At 55.7% G+C, this 21,804-nt stretch overlaps 1 protein-coding gene across 1 annotated transcript; it reads left to right on the forward strand.

Moving 5' to 3' along the window:
• Positions 1 to 969: 969 nt before the first annotated feature.
• Positions 970 to 20,886, forward strand: LOC130593741 (chromodomain-helicase-DNA-binding protein 3-like; the record flags this gene model as incomplete). Its single annotated transcript, XM_057399102.1, is given in 8 exon segments — positions 970 to 1,040; positions 1,042 to 1,102; positions 1,439 to 1,501; positions 2,511 to 2,642; positions 9,258 to 9,375; positions 14,688 to 14,812; positions 17,401 to 17,632; positions 20,720 to 20,886. Coding segments are annotated over 8 exon segments (969 nt in total), but the record flags the coding sequence as incomplete, so codon positions are not given.
• Between the last annotated feature and the right edge of the window lie 918 nt (positions 20,887 to 21,804).

Here is a 21,804-nt window from a genome sequence, read left to right on the forward strand (position 1 = left end):
TATGGGGTATGGAATATGGGGTATGGGATATGGGGCTGTGGGGTATGGGGTATGGGGTGTAGGGTATGGGATATGGGGCATGGGGTATGGGATAATGGAGGCTTCACCCTGGAGACCAATGGGAGGGACATGGGGTGAAACAAGATGCTATGGGGTGCTATAGGGTGCTATGGGGAGCTATGGGGATCCATGGGGTGCTATGGGGATCCATGGGGTTTCTGTGGAGTGCTATGGGGATCTATGGGGTTTCTGTGGGGTTTCTATGGGGTGCCTTGGGGATCCATGGGGTTTCCATGGGGATCCATGGGGGTGTCATGGGGTTTCTATGGGTTTCCATGCGGTTTCTGTGGGGTTTCTATGGGGGTGCTATGGGGTTTCTATGGGGTTTTCTGTGGGGTTTCTATGGGGATCCATTGGGTGCTATATGGTTTCTGTGGGGATCCATGGGGTGCTATGTGGTTTCTATGGGGTGCCATGGGGTCCTATGGGGGTGCCATGGGGTGCTATGTGGTTTCTGTGGGGTGCCATGGGGGTGCCATGAGGTGCCATGGGGTGCTATGGGGTGCCATGTGGTTTCTATTCGGTGCCATGGGGTGCTATGGGAATCCATGGGGGTGCCATAGTGGTGCTATGGGGGTGCCATGGGGTGCCATGGGGTGCTATGGGGTGCCATGGGGTTTCTATGGGGTGCCATGGGGTGCTACGGGAGTGCCATGGGGGTGCTAGGGGAGTGCCATGGGGTGCTATGGGGATCCATGGTGTTCTGTGGGGTGCCATGGGGGTGCTATGGGGTGCCATGGGGTGCTGTGGGGTGCTATGGGGTTTCTCTGGGGTGCTATGGGGTGCCATGGGGATCCATGGAGTGCCATGGGGTGCTGTGTGGTTTCTATGGGGATCTCTGGGGATCCATGGGGTGCCATGGGGTGCTGTGTGGTTTCTATGAGGATTCATGGGGATCCATGGGGTGCCATGTGGTTTCTATGGGGTGCTGTGGGGGTGCTATGGGGATCCATAGGGTGCCATGGGGGTGCTATGTGGATCCATGGGGTTCCTATGGGGATCCATGGGGTGCTATGGGGTGCCATGGGTGCCATGGGGTGCCGTGTGGTTTCTGTGGGGTGCTATGTGGTGCTATGGGGATCCATTGGGTGCCATGGGGTGCTGTGGGTTTTCTGTGGGGTGCCATGGGGGTGCTATGGGGTTTGTATGGGTTTTCTATGGGGTGCCATGGGGGTGCTATGGGGTTTGTATGGGGTTTCTATGGGGTGCCATGGGGGTGCTATGGGGTTTGTATGGGTTTTCTATGGGGTGCCATGGGGGTGCTATGGGGTTTGTATGGGTTTTCTATGGGGTGCCATGGGGGTGCTATGGGGTTTGTATGGGTTTTCTATGGGGTGCCATGGGGGTGCTATGGGGTTTGTATGGGGTTTCTATGGGGTGCCATGGGGGTGCTATGGGGTTTGTATGGGGTTTCTATGGGGTGCCATGGGGGTGCTATGGGGTTTGTATGGGGTTTATATGGGGTGCTGTGGGGATCCATGGGGTGCCATGGGGTGCTCTGTGGTTTCTATGGGGTGCTATGGGGATCCATGGGGTTTATATGGGGTGCTGTGGGGATCCATGGGGTGCCATGGGGTGCTCTGTGGTTTCTATGGGGTGCTATGGGGATCCATGGGGTTTCTATGGGGTGCTGTGGGGATCCATGGGGTGCTATGGGGTGGTATGGGGGTCCATGGGGTTCTGTGTGGTTTCTGTGGGGTGCTATGGGGGTGCCATGGGGTTTCTATGTGGTTTCTGTGGGGATCCATTGGGTGCTCTGTGGTTTCTATGGGGTGCTATGGGGGTGCCATGGGGTTTCTATGTGGTTTCTGTGGGGATCCATTGGGTGCTCTGTGGTTTCTATGGGGTGCCGTGGGTGCTATGGGGTTTCTATGGGGTGCCGTGGGTGCTATGGGGGTGCCGTGGGTGCTATGGGGTTTCTATGGGGTGCTGTGGGTGCTATGGGGTTTCTGTGGGGTGCTGTGGGTGCTATGGGGGTGCCGTGGGTGCTATGCGGTTTCTATGGGGGTGCCGTGGGTGCTATGGGGTTTCTATGGGGTGCAGTGGGTGCTATGCGGTTTCTATGGGGTGCCGTGGGTGCTATGGGGTTTCTATGGGGTGCCGTGGGTGCTATGGGGTTTCTATGGGGGTGCCGTGGGTGCTATGGGGTTTCTATGGGGTGCTGTGGGTGCTATGGGGTTTCTATGGGGTGCTGTGGGTGCTATGGGGGTGCCGTGGGTGCTATGCGGTTTCTATGGGGGTGCCGTGGGTGCTATGGGGTTTCTATGGGGTGCCGTGGGTGCTATGGGGTTTCTATGGGGTGCCGTGGGTGCTATGGGGTTTCTATGGGGTGCAGTGGGTGCTATGGGGGTGCTGTGGGTGCTATGGGGTTTCTATGGGGTGCTGTGGGTGCTATGGGGTTTCTATGGGGGTGCCGTGTGTGCTATGGGGTTCCTGTGGGGTGCCCGCAGGAGTCCCCGAAGCTGCCGAGCGGGGCGTACGAGGGGGGGGCGCTCATCAAGGCCTCGGGGAAGCTGCTCCTGCTCCAGAAGATGCTGCGCAAGCTCAAGGAGCAGAACCACCGCGTGCTCATCTTCTCCCAGGTGAGCCCCGCGCCTGCCCCATGGGGGCCTAGGGGGGCCTATGGGTGCTCTATGGGTGCCTATGGGTGTCCTATGGGTGCTCTATGGGTGCCTATGGGTGCCTATGGGTGCTCTATGGATGCCCTATGGGTGCCTATGGGTGCCCCATGGCATCTATGGGTGTCCTATGGGTGCTCTATGGGTGCCTATGCGTGCTCTATGGGTGCCCTGTGGGTGCCTATGGGTGCTCTATGGGTGCCTATGGGTGCCTATGGGTGCTCTATGGGTGCCCTATGGGTGCCCTGTGGCATCTGTGGGTGCCCTATGGCATCTATGTGTGCCTATGGGTGCTCTATGGGTGCCCCGTGGCATCTATGGGTGCCTATGGGTGCCCTGTGTGTGCCCTATGGGTGCCTATGGGTGCTCTATGGGTGCCCTATGTGTGCCCTATGGGTGCTCTATGGGTGCCTATGGGTGCCCCATGGCATCTATGGGTGTCCTATGGGTGCTCTATGGGTGCCTATGGGTGCCTGTGGGTGCTCTATGGGTGCCTATGGGTGCCTATGGGTGCTCTATGGGTGCCTATGGGTGCCTATGGGTGCCCCATGGCATCTATGGGTGTCCTATGGGTGCTCTATGGGTGCCTATGCATGCTCTATGGGTGCCCTGTGGGTGCCTATGGGTGCTCTATGGGTGCCTATGGGTGCCTATGGGTGCTCTATGGGTGCCCTATGGGTGCCCTGTGGCATCTGTGGGTGCCCTATGGCATCTATGTGTGCCTATGGGTGCTCTATGGGTGCCCCGTGGCATCTATGGGTGCCTATGGGTGCCCTGTGTGTGCCCTATGGGTGCCTATGGGTGCTCTATGGGTGCCCTATGTGTGCCCTATGGGTGCTCTATGGGTGCCTATGGGTGCCCCATGGCATCTATGGGTGTCCTATGGGTGCTCTATGGGTGCCTATGGGTGCCCCATGGCATCTATGGGTGTCCTATGGGTGCTCTGTGGGTGCCTGTGGGTGCCCCATGGCATCTATGGGTGTCCTATGGGTGCTCTATGGGTGCCTATGGGTGCCCCATGGCATCTATGGGTGTCCTATGGGTGCTCTATGGGTGCCTATGGGTGCCTATGGGTGCTCTATGGGTGCCTGTGGGTGCCTATGGGTGCTCTGTGGGTGCCCTATGGGTGCCTGTGGGTGCCCTGTGGGTACCCTATGGGTGCACGATGGCATCTATGGGTGCCCTATAGGTGCACTATGGGGGTGCCTATGGGTGCACTGTGGGTGCCCTATGAGTGTCTATGGGTGCCCTGTGGATGCCTATGGGTGCCTATGGGTGCCCCATGGGTGCACATGGGTGCACTATGGGTGCCTGTGGGTGCCTATGGGTGCCCCATGGGTGCACTATGGGTGCCTGTGGGTGCCTATGGGTGCACTATGGGGGCCTATGGGGGTCTATGGGTGCCTGTGGGTGCCTGTGGGTGCCCTATGGGTGCACTATGGCATCTATGGGTGCACTGTGGGTGCCTATGGATGCCCTGTGGGTGCCTTTGGGTGCCTGTGGGTGCACTATGGGTGCCTATGGGTGCCTACGGGTACCTTATGGGTGCAGTATGGGTGCATTATGGGTGCACTATGGGGACCCTGTGGCATCTATGGGTGCCCTGTGGGTGCACTATGGGGACCCTATGGCATCTATGGGTGCCCTGTGGGTGCACTATGGGGACCCTATGGCATCTATGGGTGCCCTGTGGGTGCCTATGGGTACCCTATGTGTGCACTATGGCATCTTTGGGTGCCCTATGTATGCCCTATGGGTGCCTATGGGTGCACTATGGGTGCCTATGGGTGCCCTTTGGGTGCCCTATGGGTGCACTATGGGTGCCCTATGGGTGCACTATGGCATCTATGGATGCCCTATGGGTGCACTATGGGGACCCTATGGCATCTCTGGGGACCCTATGGGGACCCTATGGCATCTATGGGGACCCTATGGGTACCCTATAGCATAGATAGATACCATATAGGGGCCTGATAGCATCGATAGATATCCTATAGCATTGATAGATACCCTATAGGTGCCCTGTAGCATCTATACATCCCTATAGGTACCCTATAGCATCGCTAGATACCCTATAGGGACCATATAGCATCTATAGTTACCGTTTGGATACCCTATACCTACCCTATGCTATCTATAGATACCCTATAGATACTCTAAAGCATCTATAGATACCTTTTAGATACCTTATAGCATGTATAGGTACCCTATAGCATCTGTAGATACCCTATAGGTACCCTACAGCATCTATAGATACCCTTTGCATACCCTATAGCTATCCTATAGTATCTATAGATACCCTATAGATACTCTACAGCATCTATAGATACCCTATAGATACCTTATGGCATCTATAGGTACCTTTTAGCATCTGTAGATATCCTATAGCATCTGTAGATACCCTATAGATACCCTGTAGCATCTATAGATACCCTGTAGGTACCTTATAGCATCTGTAGGTACCTATAGGTACCCTATAGATACCCTATAGACTTTATAGATACACTATAGGTACTCTGTGGAATCTATAGATACCCTATAGATACTATAGCATCTATAGATACTGTATAGGTACCCTATAGATACCCTATAACATCCATGTAGCACCTATAGGCACCCCTATAGCACCACTGTGTGCTCATCTTCTCCCAGGTGACACCCACAGGCCCTATAGGTACCTTATAAGTACCCTATAGCATTGATAGATATCCCGTAGCATGTATAGATACCCTATAGATACCCTGTAGCATCTATAGATATCCTGTGGCATCTATAGATACCCTACAGATGCCCTACAGCATCTATAGATGCCCTATTGATAACTTATAGCATCTATAGGTACTCTATAGCATCTCTAGATACCCTGTGGGTACTCTATAACATCTATAGTTATCCTATAGCATCTATATATGCCCTATAGATGCCCTAAAACATTTATAGACACCCTATAGGTACCGCATAGCATCTATAGATACTCTATAGATACCCTATAGTATCTATAGATACTCTATAACATCTATAGATACCCTACAGATACTCTATAGCATCTATAGATACTCTATAGGTACCCTATAACATCTATAGATACCCTACAGATACTCTATAGCATCTATAGATACTCTATAGGTACCCTATAACATCTATAGATACCCTATAGATACCCTGTAACATCCGTCTAGCACCTATAGACACCCCCATAGCACCACCCTGTGCTCATTTTCTGCCAGGTGACACCCACAGCACATATAGACCTTCATATAGCACCCTATAGATACACTGTAGCACCCATAGACATCCATAGTATCCAAAGACACCCCATAGACACCCTTAGGCATCCATAGACACCCATAGCACCCTATAGCATCCATAGACACCCAGACATCCATAGACACCCATAGCACCCTATAGCATCCATAGCACCCATAGCCACCACTAGACATCCATAGATATCCATAGCACCCGTAGACACCCATAGCGATCTTTAGCACCCATAACACCCATAGACAGGCATAGACACCCATAGGAACCTATCGCATCCATAGCACCCATAGACACCCGTAGCAACCGTTAGCACCCATAGACATGCATAGACACCCATAGCAATCTTTAGCACCCATACCACCCATAGACAGGCATAGGCACCCATAGCAACCTATCACATCTATAGCACCCATAGACACCCATAGCAACCTTTAGCACCCATAGACAGCCATAGACACCCATAGCAACCTTTAGCACCCATAGACATCCATAGACACCCATAGCAACCTTTAGCACCCATACCACCCATAGACAGGCATAGACACCCATAGACACCCATAGCAACCTTTAGCACCCATAGACATCCATAGACACCCATAGCAACCTTTAGCACCTGTAGCACCCATAGACATCCATAGACACCCATAGCAACCTTTAGCACCTGTAGCACCCATAGACATCCATAGACACCCATAGCAACCTTTAGCACCCATACCACCCATAGACAGGCATAGACACCCATAGACACCCATAGCAACCTTTAGCACCCATAGACATCCATAGACACCCATAGCAACCTTTAGCACCTGTAGCACCCATAGACATCCATAGACACCCATAGCACCTGTAGCACCCATAGACATCCATAGACACCCATAGGAACCTATCGCATCCATAGCACCCATAGACACCCATAGCAACCTTTAGCACCCATAGACAGGCATAGACACCCATAGGAACCTATCGCATCCATAGCACCCATAGACACCCATAGCAACCTTTAGCACCCATAGACAGGCATAGACACCCATAGCAACCTTTAGCACCCATACCACCCATAGACAGGCATAGGCACCCATAGCAACCTATCGCATCCATAGCACCCATAGACACCCATAGCAACCTTTAGCACCCATAGACATCCATAGACACTCATAGCAACCTTTAGCACCCGTAGCACCCATAGACATCCATAGACACCCATAGAAACCTATCGCATCCATAGCACCCATAAACACCGATAGCAACCTTTAGCACCCATAGACATCCATAGACACCCATAGCAACCTTTAGCACCCATACCACCCATAGACAGGCATAGACACCCATAGACACCCATCGCAACCTTTAGCACCCATAGACATCCATAGACACCCATAGCAACCTTTAGCACCTGTAGCACCCATAGACATCCATAGACACCCATAGCAACCTTTAGCACCATAGACACCCATAGACACCCATAGCACCCATAGCACCCGTAGCACCCATAGACATCCATAGACACCCATAGGAACCTATCGCATCCATAGCACCCATAGACGCCCATAGCAACCTTTAGCACCCATAGACAGGCATAGACACCCATAGCAACCTTTAGCACCCATACCACCCATAGACAGGCATAGGCACCCATAGCAACCTATCGCATCCATAGCACCCATAGACACCCATAGCAACCTTTAGCACCCATAGACATCCATAGACACCCATAGCAACCTTTAGCACCCATACCACCCATAGACAGGCATAGACACCCATAGCAACCTTTAGCACCCATAGACATCCATAGACACCCATAGGAACATTTAGCACCCGTAGCACCCATAGACATCCATAGACACCCATAGGAACCTATCGCATCCATAGCACCCATAGACACCCATAGCAACCTTTAGCACCCATGGACATCCATAGATACCCATAGCAACCTTTAGCACCCATACCACCCATAGACAGGCATAGACACCCATAGACACCCATAGCAACCTTTAGCACCCATAGACATCCATAGACACCCATAGCAACCTTTAGCACCCGTAGCACCCATAGACATCCATAGACACCCATAGGAACCTATCGCATCCATAGCACCCATAGACACCCATAGCAACCTTTAGCACCCATAGACATCCATAGACACCCATAGCAGCCTATCGCACCTGTAGACATCCATAGACACCCATAGCAACCTTTAGCACCCATACCACCCATAGACAGGCATAGACACCCATAGACACCCATAGCAACCTTTAGCACCCATACCACCCATAGACACCCATAGCAACCTTTAGCACCCATACCACCCATAGACAGGCATAGACACCCATAGCAACCTTTAGCACCCCTAGCACCCACAGACACCCATAGGAACCTATCGCATCCATAGCACCCATAGATACCCATAGTAACCTTTAGCATCCATAGCACCCATAGACACTCCTAAGCATCAATAGCATCCATAGACACCCATAGCAACCTATAGCACCCATAGACACCCATATCAACCTGTAGCACCCATAGACGTCCATAGACACCCATAGCAGCCTATAACATCCATAGCACCCATAGAAACCCACAGCAACCTATAACATCCATAGCACCCATCCATAGCACCCACAGATGTCCATAGCATAGCACCCATAGCATCCACAGCAGCACCCATAGATACCCATAACAAACTTTAGCATCCATAGCACCCATAGACGTCCATAGCAACCTATAGCATCCATAGCACCCATAGACACCCACAGCAACCTATAACATCCATAGCACCCATAGATACCCATAACAAACTTTAGCATCCATAGCACCCATAGATGTCCATAGCAACCTATAGCATCCATAGCACCCATAGACACCCACAGCAACCTATAACATCCATAGCACCCATAGCCACCCATAGCAACCTTTAGCACCCATAGCAACCTTTAGCACCCATATCACCCATAACCACCCACAGCAACCTATAGCACCCATAGCCACCCATAGCTACCTATAGCACCCATAGCCACCCATAGCTACCTATAGCACCCATAGCCACCCATAGCAACCTTTAGCACCCATAGCCACCCACAGCAACCTGTAGCACCCATAGCCACCCATAGCAACCTATAGCACCCATAGCCACCCATAGCAACCTTTAGCACCAATAGCAACCTTTAGCACCCATAGCAACCTTTAGCACCCATAGCCACCCACAGCAACCTATAGCACCCATAGCCACCTATAGCAACCTTTAGCACCCGTAGCCCCCATAGCCTCCCCGTAGCACCCAGTGCGCGGCCCCAGTGCTCCCAGTATAACCAGTGCCCGCAGATGACGAAGATGCTGGACCTGCTCGAGGACTTCCTGGACTACGAGGGCTACAAGTACGAGCGCATCGACGGCGGCATCACCGGCGCCCTGCGGCAGGAGGCCATCGACCGCTTCAACGGTAGCACCCAATGGGGGGCACCCATGGGTGGGGGGGCACCCATGGGTAGGGGGGAGGTCAGTCAGTGGGTGTGGGTCACTATGGGGGTAGTTGATGGTAGGGGGTGATTGGCATCGGGAGGCTATTGAATGTGTCAGTGGTGGCACCCAGCACGGGGGCACCCACAGGTATGGGGGTAGTCAATGGGTGTGGGTCACTATGGGGGTAGTCAATGGGTGGGGGTCACTATGGGGTAGTCAATGGTAAGGGATGATTGGCATCAGGAGGCCATTGAATGTGTCAATGGGAGCACCCATGGGTGGGGGGCACCCATAGGTACAGGGATAGTCAAGGGGTGTGGGTCACTATGGGGTAGTCAATGGTAAGTGATGATTGGCATCAGGAGGCCATTGACTGTCAATGGTAGCACTCATGGGTGGGGGGCACCCATGGGTGGGGGGGTCAGTATGGGGTACGGGGTAGTCAATGACAGGGGGTGATTGGCATCAGGAGGCCAATGAATGTGTCAATGGTAGCACCCAGCATGGGGGCACCCATGGGTGGGGGCACCCATAGGTAGGGGTGTCAGTATGGGGTAGGGGGTGGTCAGTGGTAGGGGGTGATTGGCGTCAGGAGGCCATTGTCAGTGGTGGCACCCAATGGGGGCACCCAATGGGGTGGGGGGCACCCATAGGTAGAGGGGTAGTCAATGGGTGTGGGTCACTATGGGGTAGTCAATGGTAGGGGTTGATTGGCATCAGGAGGCCACTGAATGTGTCAGTGGTAGCACCCATGGGTGGGGGGCCCCCGTAGGTAAGGGGGCAGTCAGTGGGTGGGGGTCACTATGGGGTAGTCAATGGTAAGGGATGATTGATAACAGGAGGCCATTGACTATGTCAATGGTGGCACCCAGCATGGGGGCACCCATAGGTGGGGGGCACCCATAGGTAGGGGGTCAGTATGGGGTAGGGGGGAGGCAATGGTAGGGGGTGATTGGCATCAGGAGGCCATTGACTACATCAGTGGTGTCACCCATGGGTGTGGAGCACCCATAGGTAGAGGGGTAGTCAGTGGGTATGGGTCACTATGGGGTAGTCAATGGTAGGGGGTGATTGGCGTCAGGAGGCCATTGACTGTGTCAGTGGTGGCACCCAATGGGGGGCACCCATGGGTGGGGGCACCCATAGGTAGAGGGGTAGTCAATGGGTGTGGGTCACTATGGGGTAGTCAGTGGTAGGGGTTGATTGGCATCAGGAGGACGTTGTGTCACTGTTGGGCACCCAGCATGGGGCACCCATGGGTGGGGGGTACCCATAGGTAGGGGGTCACTATGGGGTAGTCAATGGTAGGGGGTGATTGGCATCAGAAGGCCATTGACGACATCAGTGGTGGCACCCATGGGTGTGGGGCACCCATAGGTAGAGGGGGAGTCAGTGGGTGGGGGTCACTATGGGGTAGTCAATGGTAGGGGGTGTTTGGCGTCAGGAGGCCATTGACTGTGTCAGTGGTGGCACCCAATGGGGGGCACCCATGGGTGGGGGCACCCATAGGTAGAGGGGTAGTCAATGGGTGTGGGTCACTATGGGGTAGTCAGTGGTAGGGGGTGATTGGCATCAGGAGGATGTTGTGTCACTGTTGGGCACCCAGCATGGGGGCACCCATGGGTGGGGGGTACCCATAGATAGGGGGTCACTATGGGGTAGTCAATGGTAGGGGGTGATTGGCATCAGAAGGCCATTGACGGTGGTGTCACCCACCCATAGTAGTAGTGGGTGGGGGTCACTATGGGGTAGTCAATGGTAGGGGGTGATTGGCATCAGAAGGCCATTGACGACATCAGTGGTGTCACCCATGGGTGTGGGGCGCCCATAGGTAGAGGGGTAGTCAGTGGGTGGGGGTCACTATGGGGTAGTCAATGGTAGGGGGTGATTGGCGTCAGGAGGACATTGTGTCATTGGTGGCACCCAATGGGGGGCACCCATGGGTGGGGGGCACCCATAGGTAGGGAGGTTGTCAATGGGTGTGGGTCACTATGGGGTAGTCAATGGTAGGGGGTGATTGGTATCAGGAGGCCATTGACTGTGTCAATGGTGGCACCCAATGGGGGGCACCCATGGGTGGGGGTCAGTATGGGGTAGGGGGTAGTCAATGGTAGGGGATGATTGGCATCAGGAGGCCATTGAATGTGTCAATGGTAGCACCCAGCATGGGGGCACCCATGGGTGGGGGTCAGTATGGGGTAGGGGGCCTTCAATGTGTGGGGGGGAAAAGGGTTTTGGGGGGACATAGAGGTTGTTGCAGGGTACCCATAGGAGGGGGGGGGTCACTGGCTTGGGGGGCAACCGTGGGGTACTGTTGCCACTGACGCCAGGGGCTATGGGGTGCTATGGGGGGCTATAGGGAGTGCTGTGTGTGCTGATGCTGGAGGGGCAGTGCCAGGGGCTCTTGGGTGTCTGTGGGTGCTGTAGGGGTCTGTGGGTGCTATAGGGGTCTCTGGGGGTCTGTAGGGTTCTGTGGGGTGCTATAGGGGTCTTTGGGGTGCTGTAGGGGTCTATGTGTACTATAGGGGTCTATGGGTGCTATAGGGTTCTGTGGGGTGCTATAGGGGTCTTTGAGGTGCTGTAGGGGTCTATGTGTACTATAGGGGTCTATGGGGTGCTATAGGGGTCTATGGGTGCTATAGGGTTCTGTGTGGTGCTATAGGGGTCTTTGGGGTGCTGTAGGGGTCTATGTGTACTATAGGGGTCTGTGGGGTGCTATAGGGGTCTATGGGTGCTATAGGGGTTTGTGGGTGTTAATGGGGTCTGTGCGTGCTGTAGGGGTCTGTGGGGTGCTGTAGTGGTCTATGGGTGCTATAGGGGTCTGTGAGTGCTGTAGGGGTCTGTGGGGGTCTTTACTCGTCTGTGGGTGCTATAGGCATCTATGGGGTGCTATAGTGGTCTGTGGGGTACTCTAATGGTCTATGGGTGCTATAGTGGTCTGTGGGGTGCTGTAGGGGTCTGTCGGTACTATACGCGTCTATGGGGTGCTATAGGTGTCTGTGGGTGCTATAGGGGTTTATGGGTGCTGTAGGGGGTTATGGGTGCTGTAGGGATCTGTGGGTGCTGTAGAGGTCTGTGGGGGTCTTTAGTGGTCTCTGGGTGCTATAGGCATTTAAGGGGTGCTATAGTGGTCTATGGGGTGCTGTAATGATCTATGGGTGCTATAGGTGTCTGGGTGCTGTAGGGGTCTGTGGGGGTCTGTAATGGTCTATGGACACTATAGTGGTCTGTGGGCTGCTGTAGGGGTATGGATACTATAGGTGTCTGTGGGGTGCTATAGTGGTCTATGGGTGCTATAGGGGTCTATGGGTGCTGTAGGGGTCTATGGGTGCTATAGGGGTCTATGGGGTGCTGTAGGGGTCTATGGGGTGCTATAGGGGTCTGTGGGTGCTGTAGGGGTCTATGGGTGCTATAGGGGTCTGTGGGTGCTATAGGGGTCTATGTGGTGCTATAGGGGTCTGTGGGTGCTATAGGGGTCTATGTGGTGCTGTAGGGGTCTGTGGGTGCTATAGGGGCCTGTGGGTGCTATAGGGGTCTATGGGTGCTATAGGGGTCTGTGGGTGCTATAGGGGTCTGTGGGTGCTGTAGGGGTCTATGGGGTGCTATAGGGGTCTGTGGGTGCTGTAGGGGTCTATGGGTGCTATAGGGGTCTGTGGGTGCTATAGGGGTCTATGGGGTGCTATAGGGGTCTGTGGGTGCTATAGGGGTCTATGGGTGCTATAGGGGTCTGTGGGTGCTATAGGGGTCTATGGGTGCTATAGGGGTCTGTGGGTGCTATAGGGGTCTGTGGGTGCTATAGGGGTCTGTGGTTGCTATAGGGGTCTGTGGGTGCTGTAGGGGTCTATGGGTGCTATAGGGGTCTGTGGGTGCTATAGGGGTCTATGGGTGCTATAGGGGTCTGTGGGTGCTATAGGGGTCTATGGGGTGCTATAGGGGTCTGTGGGTGCTATAGGGGTCTATGGGTGCTATAGGGGTCTGTGGGTGCTATAGGGGTCTATGGGTGCTATAGGGTCTGTGGGTGCTATAGGGGTCTGTGGGTGCTATAGGGGTCTGTGGGTGCTATAGGGGTCTATGGGGTGCTATAGGGGTCTGTGGGTGCTATAGGGGTCTATGGGTGCTATAGGGGTCTGTGGGTGCTATAGGGGTCTATGGGTGCTATAGGGGTCTGTGGGTGCTATAGGGGTCTGTGGGTGCTATAGGGGTCTATGTGGTGCTATAGGGGTCTGTGGTTGCTATAGGGGTCTGTGGGTGCTAGGGGTGGGTGCTATAGGGGTCTGTGGGTGCTATAGGGGTCTATGGGTGCTATAGGGGTCTGTGGGTGCTATAGGGGTCTATGGGTGCTATAGGGGTCTGTGGGTGCTATAGGGGTCTATGGGTGCTATAGGGGTCTGTGGGTGCTATAGGGGTCTATGGGTGCTATAGGGTCTGTGGGTGCTATAGGGGTCTGTGGGTGCTATAGGGGTCTATGGGTGCTATAGGGGTCTGTGGGTGCTATAGGGGTCTATGGGGTGCTATAGGGGTCTGTGGGTGCTATAGGGGTCTATGGGTGCTGTAGGGGTCTGTGGGGTGCTATAGGGGTCTGTGGGTGCTGTAGGGGTCTGTGGGTGCTTTAGGGGTCTATGGGTGCTGTAGGGGTCTATGGGGTGCTATAGGGGTCTGTGGGTGCTGTAGGGGTCTGTGGGTGCTATAGGGGTCTATGGGTGCTGTAGGGGTCTATGGGGTGCTATAGGGGTCTGTGGGTGCTTTAGGGGTCTATGGGGTGCTATAGGGGTCTGTGGGTGCTGTAGGGGTCTGTGGGGTGCTGTAGGGGTCTATGGGTGCTGTAGGGGTCTATGGGGTGCTATAGGGGTCTGTGGTTGCTATTGGGGTCTGTGGGTGCTGTTGGGGTCTATGGGGTGCTATAGGGGTCTGTGGGTGCTGTAGGGGCCTGTGGGGTGCTATAGGGGTCTGTGGGTGCTGTAGGGGTCTGGGGTGCTATAGGGGTCTCTGGGTGCTGTAGGGGTCTGTGGGGTGCTATAGGGGTCTGTGGGTGCTGTAGGGGTCTATGGGGTGCTATAGGGGTCTGTGGGTGCTATAGGGGTCTATGTGGTGCTATAGGGGTCTGTGGTTGCTATAGGGGTCTGTGGGTGCTATAGGGGTCTATGGGGTGCTATTGGGGTCTATGGGTGCTATAGGGGTCTATGGGTGCTATAGGGTCTGTGGGTGCTATAGGGGTCTATGGGTGCTATAGGGGTCTGTGGGTGCTGTAGGGGCCTGTAGGGGGTGCTGTGGGCGCTGACGCCGGGGGGGCAGCGCCGGGGGCGCAGCAGTTCTGTTTCCTGCTCTCGACACGGGCCGGGGGCCTCGGCATCAACCTGGCGACCGCCGACACCGTCGTCATCTTCGACTCCGACTGGAACCCACACAACGACATCCAGGTCCTGAGCACCCCCCGTGGCGCCCAGCACCCACCTCCTCCACATACCCCATTCCCCACACCCCATTCCCCATACCCCACACCCCATTCCCCACATCCCATATCCCATATACCCATGCCCCATTCCCCAGACCCCATATCCCATACCCCATATCCTATACCCCACACCCCATATCCCATACCCCATTCCCCATACCCCACACCCCATTCCTCATACCCCACACCCCACACCCCATTCCCCATACCCCACACCCCATTCCCCATACCCCATATCCCATATACCCATGCCCCGTTCCCCATAACCCATATCCCATACCCCACATCCCACATCCCATTCCCCACATCCCATATCCCATACCCCATATCCCACACCCCATACCCCACCCCATACCCCACACCCCATTCCCCATACCCCATATCTCACTCCCCATATCCCATACCCCATACCCCACGCCCCACACCCCACACCCCATACCCCACACCCCATACCCCATTCCCCATACCCCCTATCCCACAACCCATTCCCCATACCCGACACCCCACTCCCCATACCCCACACCCCATACCCCACACCCCATTCCCCATACCCCATACCCCATATCCCATTCCCCATACCCCATGCCCCACACCCCATTCCCCATACCCCATATCCCATACCCCACATCCCATACCCCATTCCCCAGACCCCATGCCCCACACCCCATTCCCCATACCCCATATCCCATACCCCACATCCCATACCCCATTGCCCATACCCCATGCCCCACACCCCATTCCCCATAACCCATATCACATATACCCATACCCCACACCCCATTCCCCATACCCCATGCCATCCCTATGACATCCCCTGCTGTTCCGTGCTATCCCTTGTCCCATTGGAGGTGTTCACCTGCTCACACCCCATTACCATATCCCATCTCCCCACATCCCACCTGCCATATTCTGTATCCCAGGACATTCCATGTCCCGTATCCCATGACGTCCCATGTTACCCCACTCCATCCCATGTTATCCCACTCCATCCCATGTTATCCCACTCCATCCCATGTTACCCCATGTTACCCCATGTTACCCCATGTTACCCCATGTTACCCCATGTTATCCCATGTTGCCCCACTCCATCCCATGTTGTCCCGTTACCCCATGATGTCCCATGTTATCCCGTTACCCCATGACGTCCCATGACGTCCCATGTTACCCCATGAGGTTCCATGTTACCCCGTGATGTCCCCGTTATCCCATGTTACCCCACATTATCCCATGTTACCCCCACATTATCCCATGTTACCCCACGTTACCCCACGACGTGCCGTGTGCCCGTTGCAGGTGTTCAGCCACATGCACCGCATCGGCCAGCCCAACGCCATGTCCCATGTCTCCATCCCACTCCATCCCACGTTACCCCATGTTGTTACCCCATGTTACCCCATGTTACCCCATGTTACCCCATGTTATCCCATGTTACCCCATGTTATCCCATGTTGCCCCACTCCATCCCATGTTGTCCCGTTACCCCATGATGTCCCATGTTATCCCGTTACCCCATGACGTCCCATGTTACCCCATGACGTTCCATGTTACCCCATGATGTCCCACGTTATCCCATGTTACCCCACGTTATCCCATGTTACCCCCACGTTACCCCACGTCACCCCACGTTCCCCCCTGACGTGCCGTGCGCCCGTTGCAGGCGTTCAGCCGCGCGCACCGCATCGGCCAGGCCAACGCCATGTCCCATGTCTCCATCCCACTCCATCCCACGTTACCCCATGTTATCCCATGTTACCCCATGTTATCCCATGTTATCCCATGTTATCCCATGTTACCCCATGTTACCCCATGTTATCCCATGTTACCCCCACGTTATCCCATATTATCCCACGTTACCCCCTGACGTGCCATGTAGCCTGTTGCAGGCGTTCAGCCGCGCGCTCCGCATCGGCCAGCCCAACGCCATGTCCCATGTCTCCATCCCACTCCATCCCATGTTACCCCACGTTATCCCATGTTACCCCATGTTATCCCATGTTATCCCGTGTTACCCCATGACATTCCATGTTATCCCGTGTTACCTCAAGTTATCCCACGTTACCCCATGACATTCCACGTTATCCCATGTTACCTCAAGTTATCCCACGTTACCCCATGACATTCCACGTTATCCCATGTTATCCCACTCCATCCCACATTACCCCATGACTTGCTGTGTGCCTGTTGCAGGCGTGTTGGCCAGCCTAACGTGCACCGTGTTGGCCAGCCTAACGTGCACCGTGTTGGCCAGCCTAATGCCATGTCCCATGTCTCCATCCCACTCCATCCCATGTCATCCCATGTTATCCCATGTTACCCCACGTTACCCCACGTTACCCCACGTTACCCCCTACCCCACGTTACCCCCTGACGTGCCGTGCGCCCGTTGCAGGCGTTCAGCCGCGCGCACCGCATCGGCCAGGCCAACGCCATGTTCCATGTCTCCATTCCACTCCATCCCATGTTACCCCATGTTACCCCATGTTACCCCACGTTATCCCATGTTATCCCACGTTACCCCACGTTCCCCCCTGACGTGCCGTGCGCCCGTTGCAGGCGTTCAGCCGCGCGCACCGCATCGGCCAGGCCAACAAGGTGATGATCTACCGGTTCGTGACGCGCGCGTCGGTGGAGGAGCGCATCACGCAGGTGGCCAAGCGCAAGATGATGCTCACGCACCTGGTGGTGCGCCCGGGGCTGGGCTCCAAGGCCGGCTCCATGTCCAAGCAGGAGCTCGACGACATCCTCAAGTTCGGCACCGAGGAGCTCTTCAAGGATGAGAACGAGGGTGAGGGCGGGGGTCGGCGTGGGGGCACGGTGGGGCGTGGGGGGCACAGTGGGACGGGGGGGTATGGTGGGGCATGGGGGGCACGGTGGGACGTGGGGGGCACAGTGGGACGGGGTCATGATAGCAAGTGGGGGTCACGGTGGGACGTGGGGGTCACGATGGGGCGTGGGGGTCACGTGGGGGGTGGGACGTGGGGGTCACGATGGGGCGTGGGGGTCACAGTGGGACGGTGGGACGGGGGGTCACGATGGGGCGTGGGGGTCACGGTGGGACGTGGGGGGACGTGGGGGTCACGGTGGGGCGTGGGGGTCACGGTGGGACGTGGGGGTCACGGTGGGGGTCACGTGGGGGGGGGACGGTGGGACGGGGGGGTCACAATGGGGCATGGGGGTCACGGTGGGGCGTGGTTGGTACGATGTGGCGTGGGGGTCACAGTGGGGCGTGGGGGTCACGGTGGGACATGGGGGTCATGGTGGGGTGTGGGGGTCATGGTGGGACATGGTAGGGATTATGATGTTGCATGGGGGTCACAATGGGACATGCGGGTCATAATGGGGCATGGAAGTCATGGTGGGACATGGGGGTCATGATGGGAAATGGGGGTCACAATGGGACATGGGGGTCACGATGGGACATGGTAGGGGTTATGATGTTGCATGGGGGTCACAATGGGACATGGGGGTCACAATGGGACATGCGGGTCACAATGGGGCATGGAAGTCATGGTGGGACATGGGGGTCACAATGGGACGTGAAGGTCACGATGGGACATGGAGGTCATGGTGGGACATGGGGGTCACAATGGGACGTGAAGGTCACAATGGGACATGGAGGTCATGGTGGGACATGATAGGGGTTATGATGTTGCATGGGTGTCACAATGGGACATGGGGGTCACAATGGGGCCTGGAAGTCATGGTGGGACATGGGGGTCACAATGGGGCATGGGCGTCGTGATGGGACATGTGGGTCGTGATGGGACATGGAGGTTATGGTGGGACATGGAGGTTATGGTGGGCATGGGGGTCATGATGGGACATGGAGTTCCCAATGGGACATGGGGGTCACAATGGGACGTGGGGATCACGATGGGGCATGGGGGTGACGATGGGGCATGGAGGTCACACTGGGACCTGGGGGTCACGATGGGCCTTGGGGGTCACAATGGGACATGGGGATCACAGTGGGACATGGGGGTCACAATGGGGCATGGAGGTCACAGTGGGACAAGGGGGTCACAATGGGACGCGGAGGTTATGGTGGGACATGGTAGGGGATATGATGTTGCATGGGGGTCACAATGGGACGTGGCGGTCACAATGGGACATGGAGGTCACAATGGGGCATGGAGGTCATGATGGGACATGGGGGTCACAATGGGACATGGGGGTCATGGTGGGGAATGGAGGTCACAGTGGGACGTGAAGGTCATGGTGGGACATGAAAGCCTATGATGGGATGTGGAAAGTCATGGCGGGACATGGAAGGTCCTAATGGGACCATTTGGGGCCATATTTGGCTTCCTGAGGCTCTGTTGGACCATGTTCGGCCGTGTTGAAGCATGCTTTGGCCATGGTGGGGCACGTTGGACCATGCCAAGGCCATGGTGGGGCACGTTGGACCATGTCAAGGCCATGGTGGGGCACGTTGGATCATACCAAGGGCACGTTGGGCCATGCCAAGGCCATGGTGGGCCTTGTTTGGCTCCGTTAAGGTCATGTTGGCCAATGCCAAGGCCATGGTGGGCCTTGTTTGGCTCTGTTAAGGCCATGTTGGCCAATGTTGGCCATGCCAAAGCCATGTTGGCCCACATTGGCCCATGCTAAGGCCACATTGGCCCATGTTGGCCCATGCCAAGGCCATGTGGGCCCGCATCGTCCACGCTGGCCCATGCCAAGGCCATGTTGGCCCACATTGGCCCATGCCAAGGTCACAGTGGCCCATGCTAAAGCCATGTTGGCCCATATTGGCCCAAGCTAAGGCCACATTGGCCCATGTTGGCCCATGCTAAAGCCATGTTGGCTCACATTGGCCCATGCTAAGGCCATATTGGCCCATGTTGGCCCATGCCAAGGCCATGTTGGCCCACATTGGCCCATGCCAAGGCCACATTGGCCCATGCTAAAGCCATGTTGGCCCACATTGGCCCATGCTAAGGCCACATTGGCCCATGTTGGCCCATGCCAAGGCCATGTGGGCCCGCATTGGCCCACGCTGGCCCATGCCAAGGCCATGTTGGCCCACATTGGCCCATGCCAAGGTCACAGTGGCCCATGCTAAAGCCATGTTGGCCCATATTGGCCCAAGTTAGGCACACATTGGCCCATGTTGGCCCATGCTAAAGCCATGTTGGCTCACATTGGCCCATGCTAAGGCCATATTGGCCCATGTTGGCCCATGCCAAGGCCATGTTGGCCCACATTGGCCCATGCCAAGGCCACATTGGCCCATGCTAAAGCCATGTTGGCCCACATTGGCCCATGCTAAGGCCACATTAACCCGTGTTGGCCCATGCTAAGGCCATGTTGGCCCACATTGGCCCATGCTAAAGCCACATTGGCCCATGTTGGCCCATGCCAAGGCCACAATGGCCCATGCTAAAGCCATGTTGGCCCATATTGGCCCATGCTAAGGCCACATTGGCCCTCATTGGCCCGTGCTAAGGCCACGTTGGCTCGCATTGGCCCATGCTAAGGCCGCCGCATTGCCCCATGTTGGCCCTTGCTAAGGCCATGTTGGCTCACATTGGCCCATGCTAAGGCCATGTTGGCCCATGTCAAGGCCATGTTGGCCCACATTGGCCCATGCCAAGGCCACATTGGCCCATGCTAAGGCCACATTAACCCATGTTGGCCCATGCTAGGTCGTGTTGGCCCACATTGGCCCATGCTAAGGCCACATTGGCCCATGCTGGCCCATGCCAAGGCCACAATGGCCCATGCTAAAGCCATGTTGGCTCACATTGGCCCATGCTAAGGCCAGTGTGGCCCATGTTGGCCCATGCCAAGACCATGTTGGCCCGCATTGGCCCACGCCAAGGCCAGGCTGGTCCATGCTACACGATGCGAGCCACGTGCCGCCGCGCAGGGGACAACAAGGAGGAGGACAGCAGCGTGATCCACTACGACAATGAGGCCATCGCGCGGCTCCTGGACCGCAACCAGGACGCCACCGACGACGCCGACGTGCAGAACATGAACGAGTACCTGAGCTCCTTCAAGGTGGCCCAGTACGTGGTGCGAGAGGAGGACAAGGTGAGCATGGCTAGGGTGATGGTGGAGGTGGTGGGGCAGTGGGGTGGATGGGGTTGATGGAGGTGGTGGGGTTGATGGAGGTGATGGGATCAATGGGGTTGATGGAGATTATGGGACAATGGGGTTGATGGAGGTGATGGGGCTGATGGAAGTGATGGGACAATGGTGTTGATGGAGGTGATGGGACAATAGGGTTGATGGAGATGATGGGGCTGGTGGAAGTGATGGGACAACGGGATTGATGGAGGTGATGGGGCTGATGGAAGTGATGGGACAATGGTGTTGATGGAGGTGATGGGGTTGATGGAAGTGATGGGACATGGGGTTGATGGAGGTGATGGGGCTGATGGAAGTGATGGGACAATGGGGTTGATGGAGGTGATGGGGTTGATGGAAGTGATGGGACATGGGGTTGATGGAGGTGATGGGGTTGATGGAAGTGATGGGACAATGGTGTTGATGGAGGTGATGGGGTTGATGGAAGTGATGGGACATGGGGTTGATGGAGATGATGGGACGATGGGGTTGATGGAGGTGATGGGACAATGGGGTTGATGGAGATGATGGGGCTGGTGGAAGTGATGGGACAATGGTGTTGATGGAGGTGATGGGGTTGATGGAAGTGATGGGACATGGGGTTGATGGAGGTGATGGGGTTGATGGAAGTGATGGGACGATGGGGTTGATGGAAGTGATGGGACAATGGGGTTGATGGAGGTGATGGGGCTGATGGAAGTGATGGGACAATGGTGTTGATGGAGGTGATGGGGTTGATGGAAGTGATGGGACATGGGGTTGATGGAGGTGATGGGGTTGATGGAAGTGATGGGACGATGGGGTTGATGGAAGTGATGGGACAATGGGGTTGATGGAGGTGATGGGGCTGATGGAAGTGATGGGACAATGGTGTTGATGGAG

Source organism: Pezoporus wallicus, unplaced genomic scaffold (genome assembly GCF_028554395.1).
Source record: "Pezoporus wallicus isolate ANWC-B61680 ecotype Strahan unplaced genomic scaffold, APGP_CSIRO_Pwel_v1 contig_13782, whole genome shotgun sequence".
NCBI lineage: Eukaryota > Metazoa > Chordata > Aves > Psittaciformes > Psittacidae > Pezoporus > Pezoporus wallicus.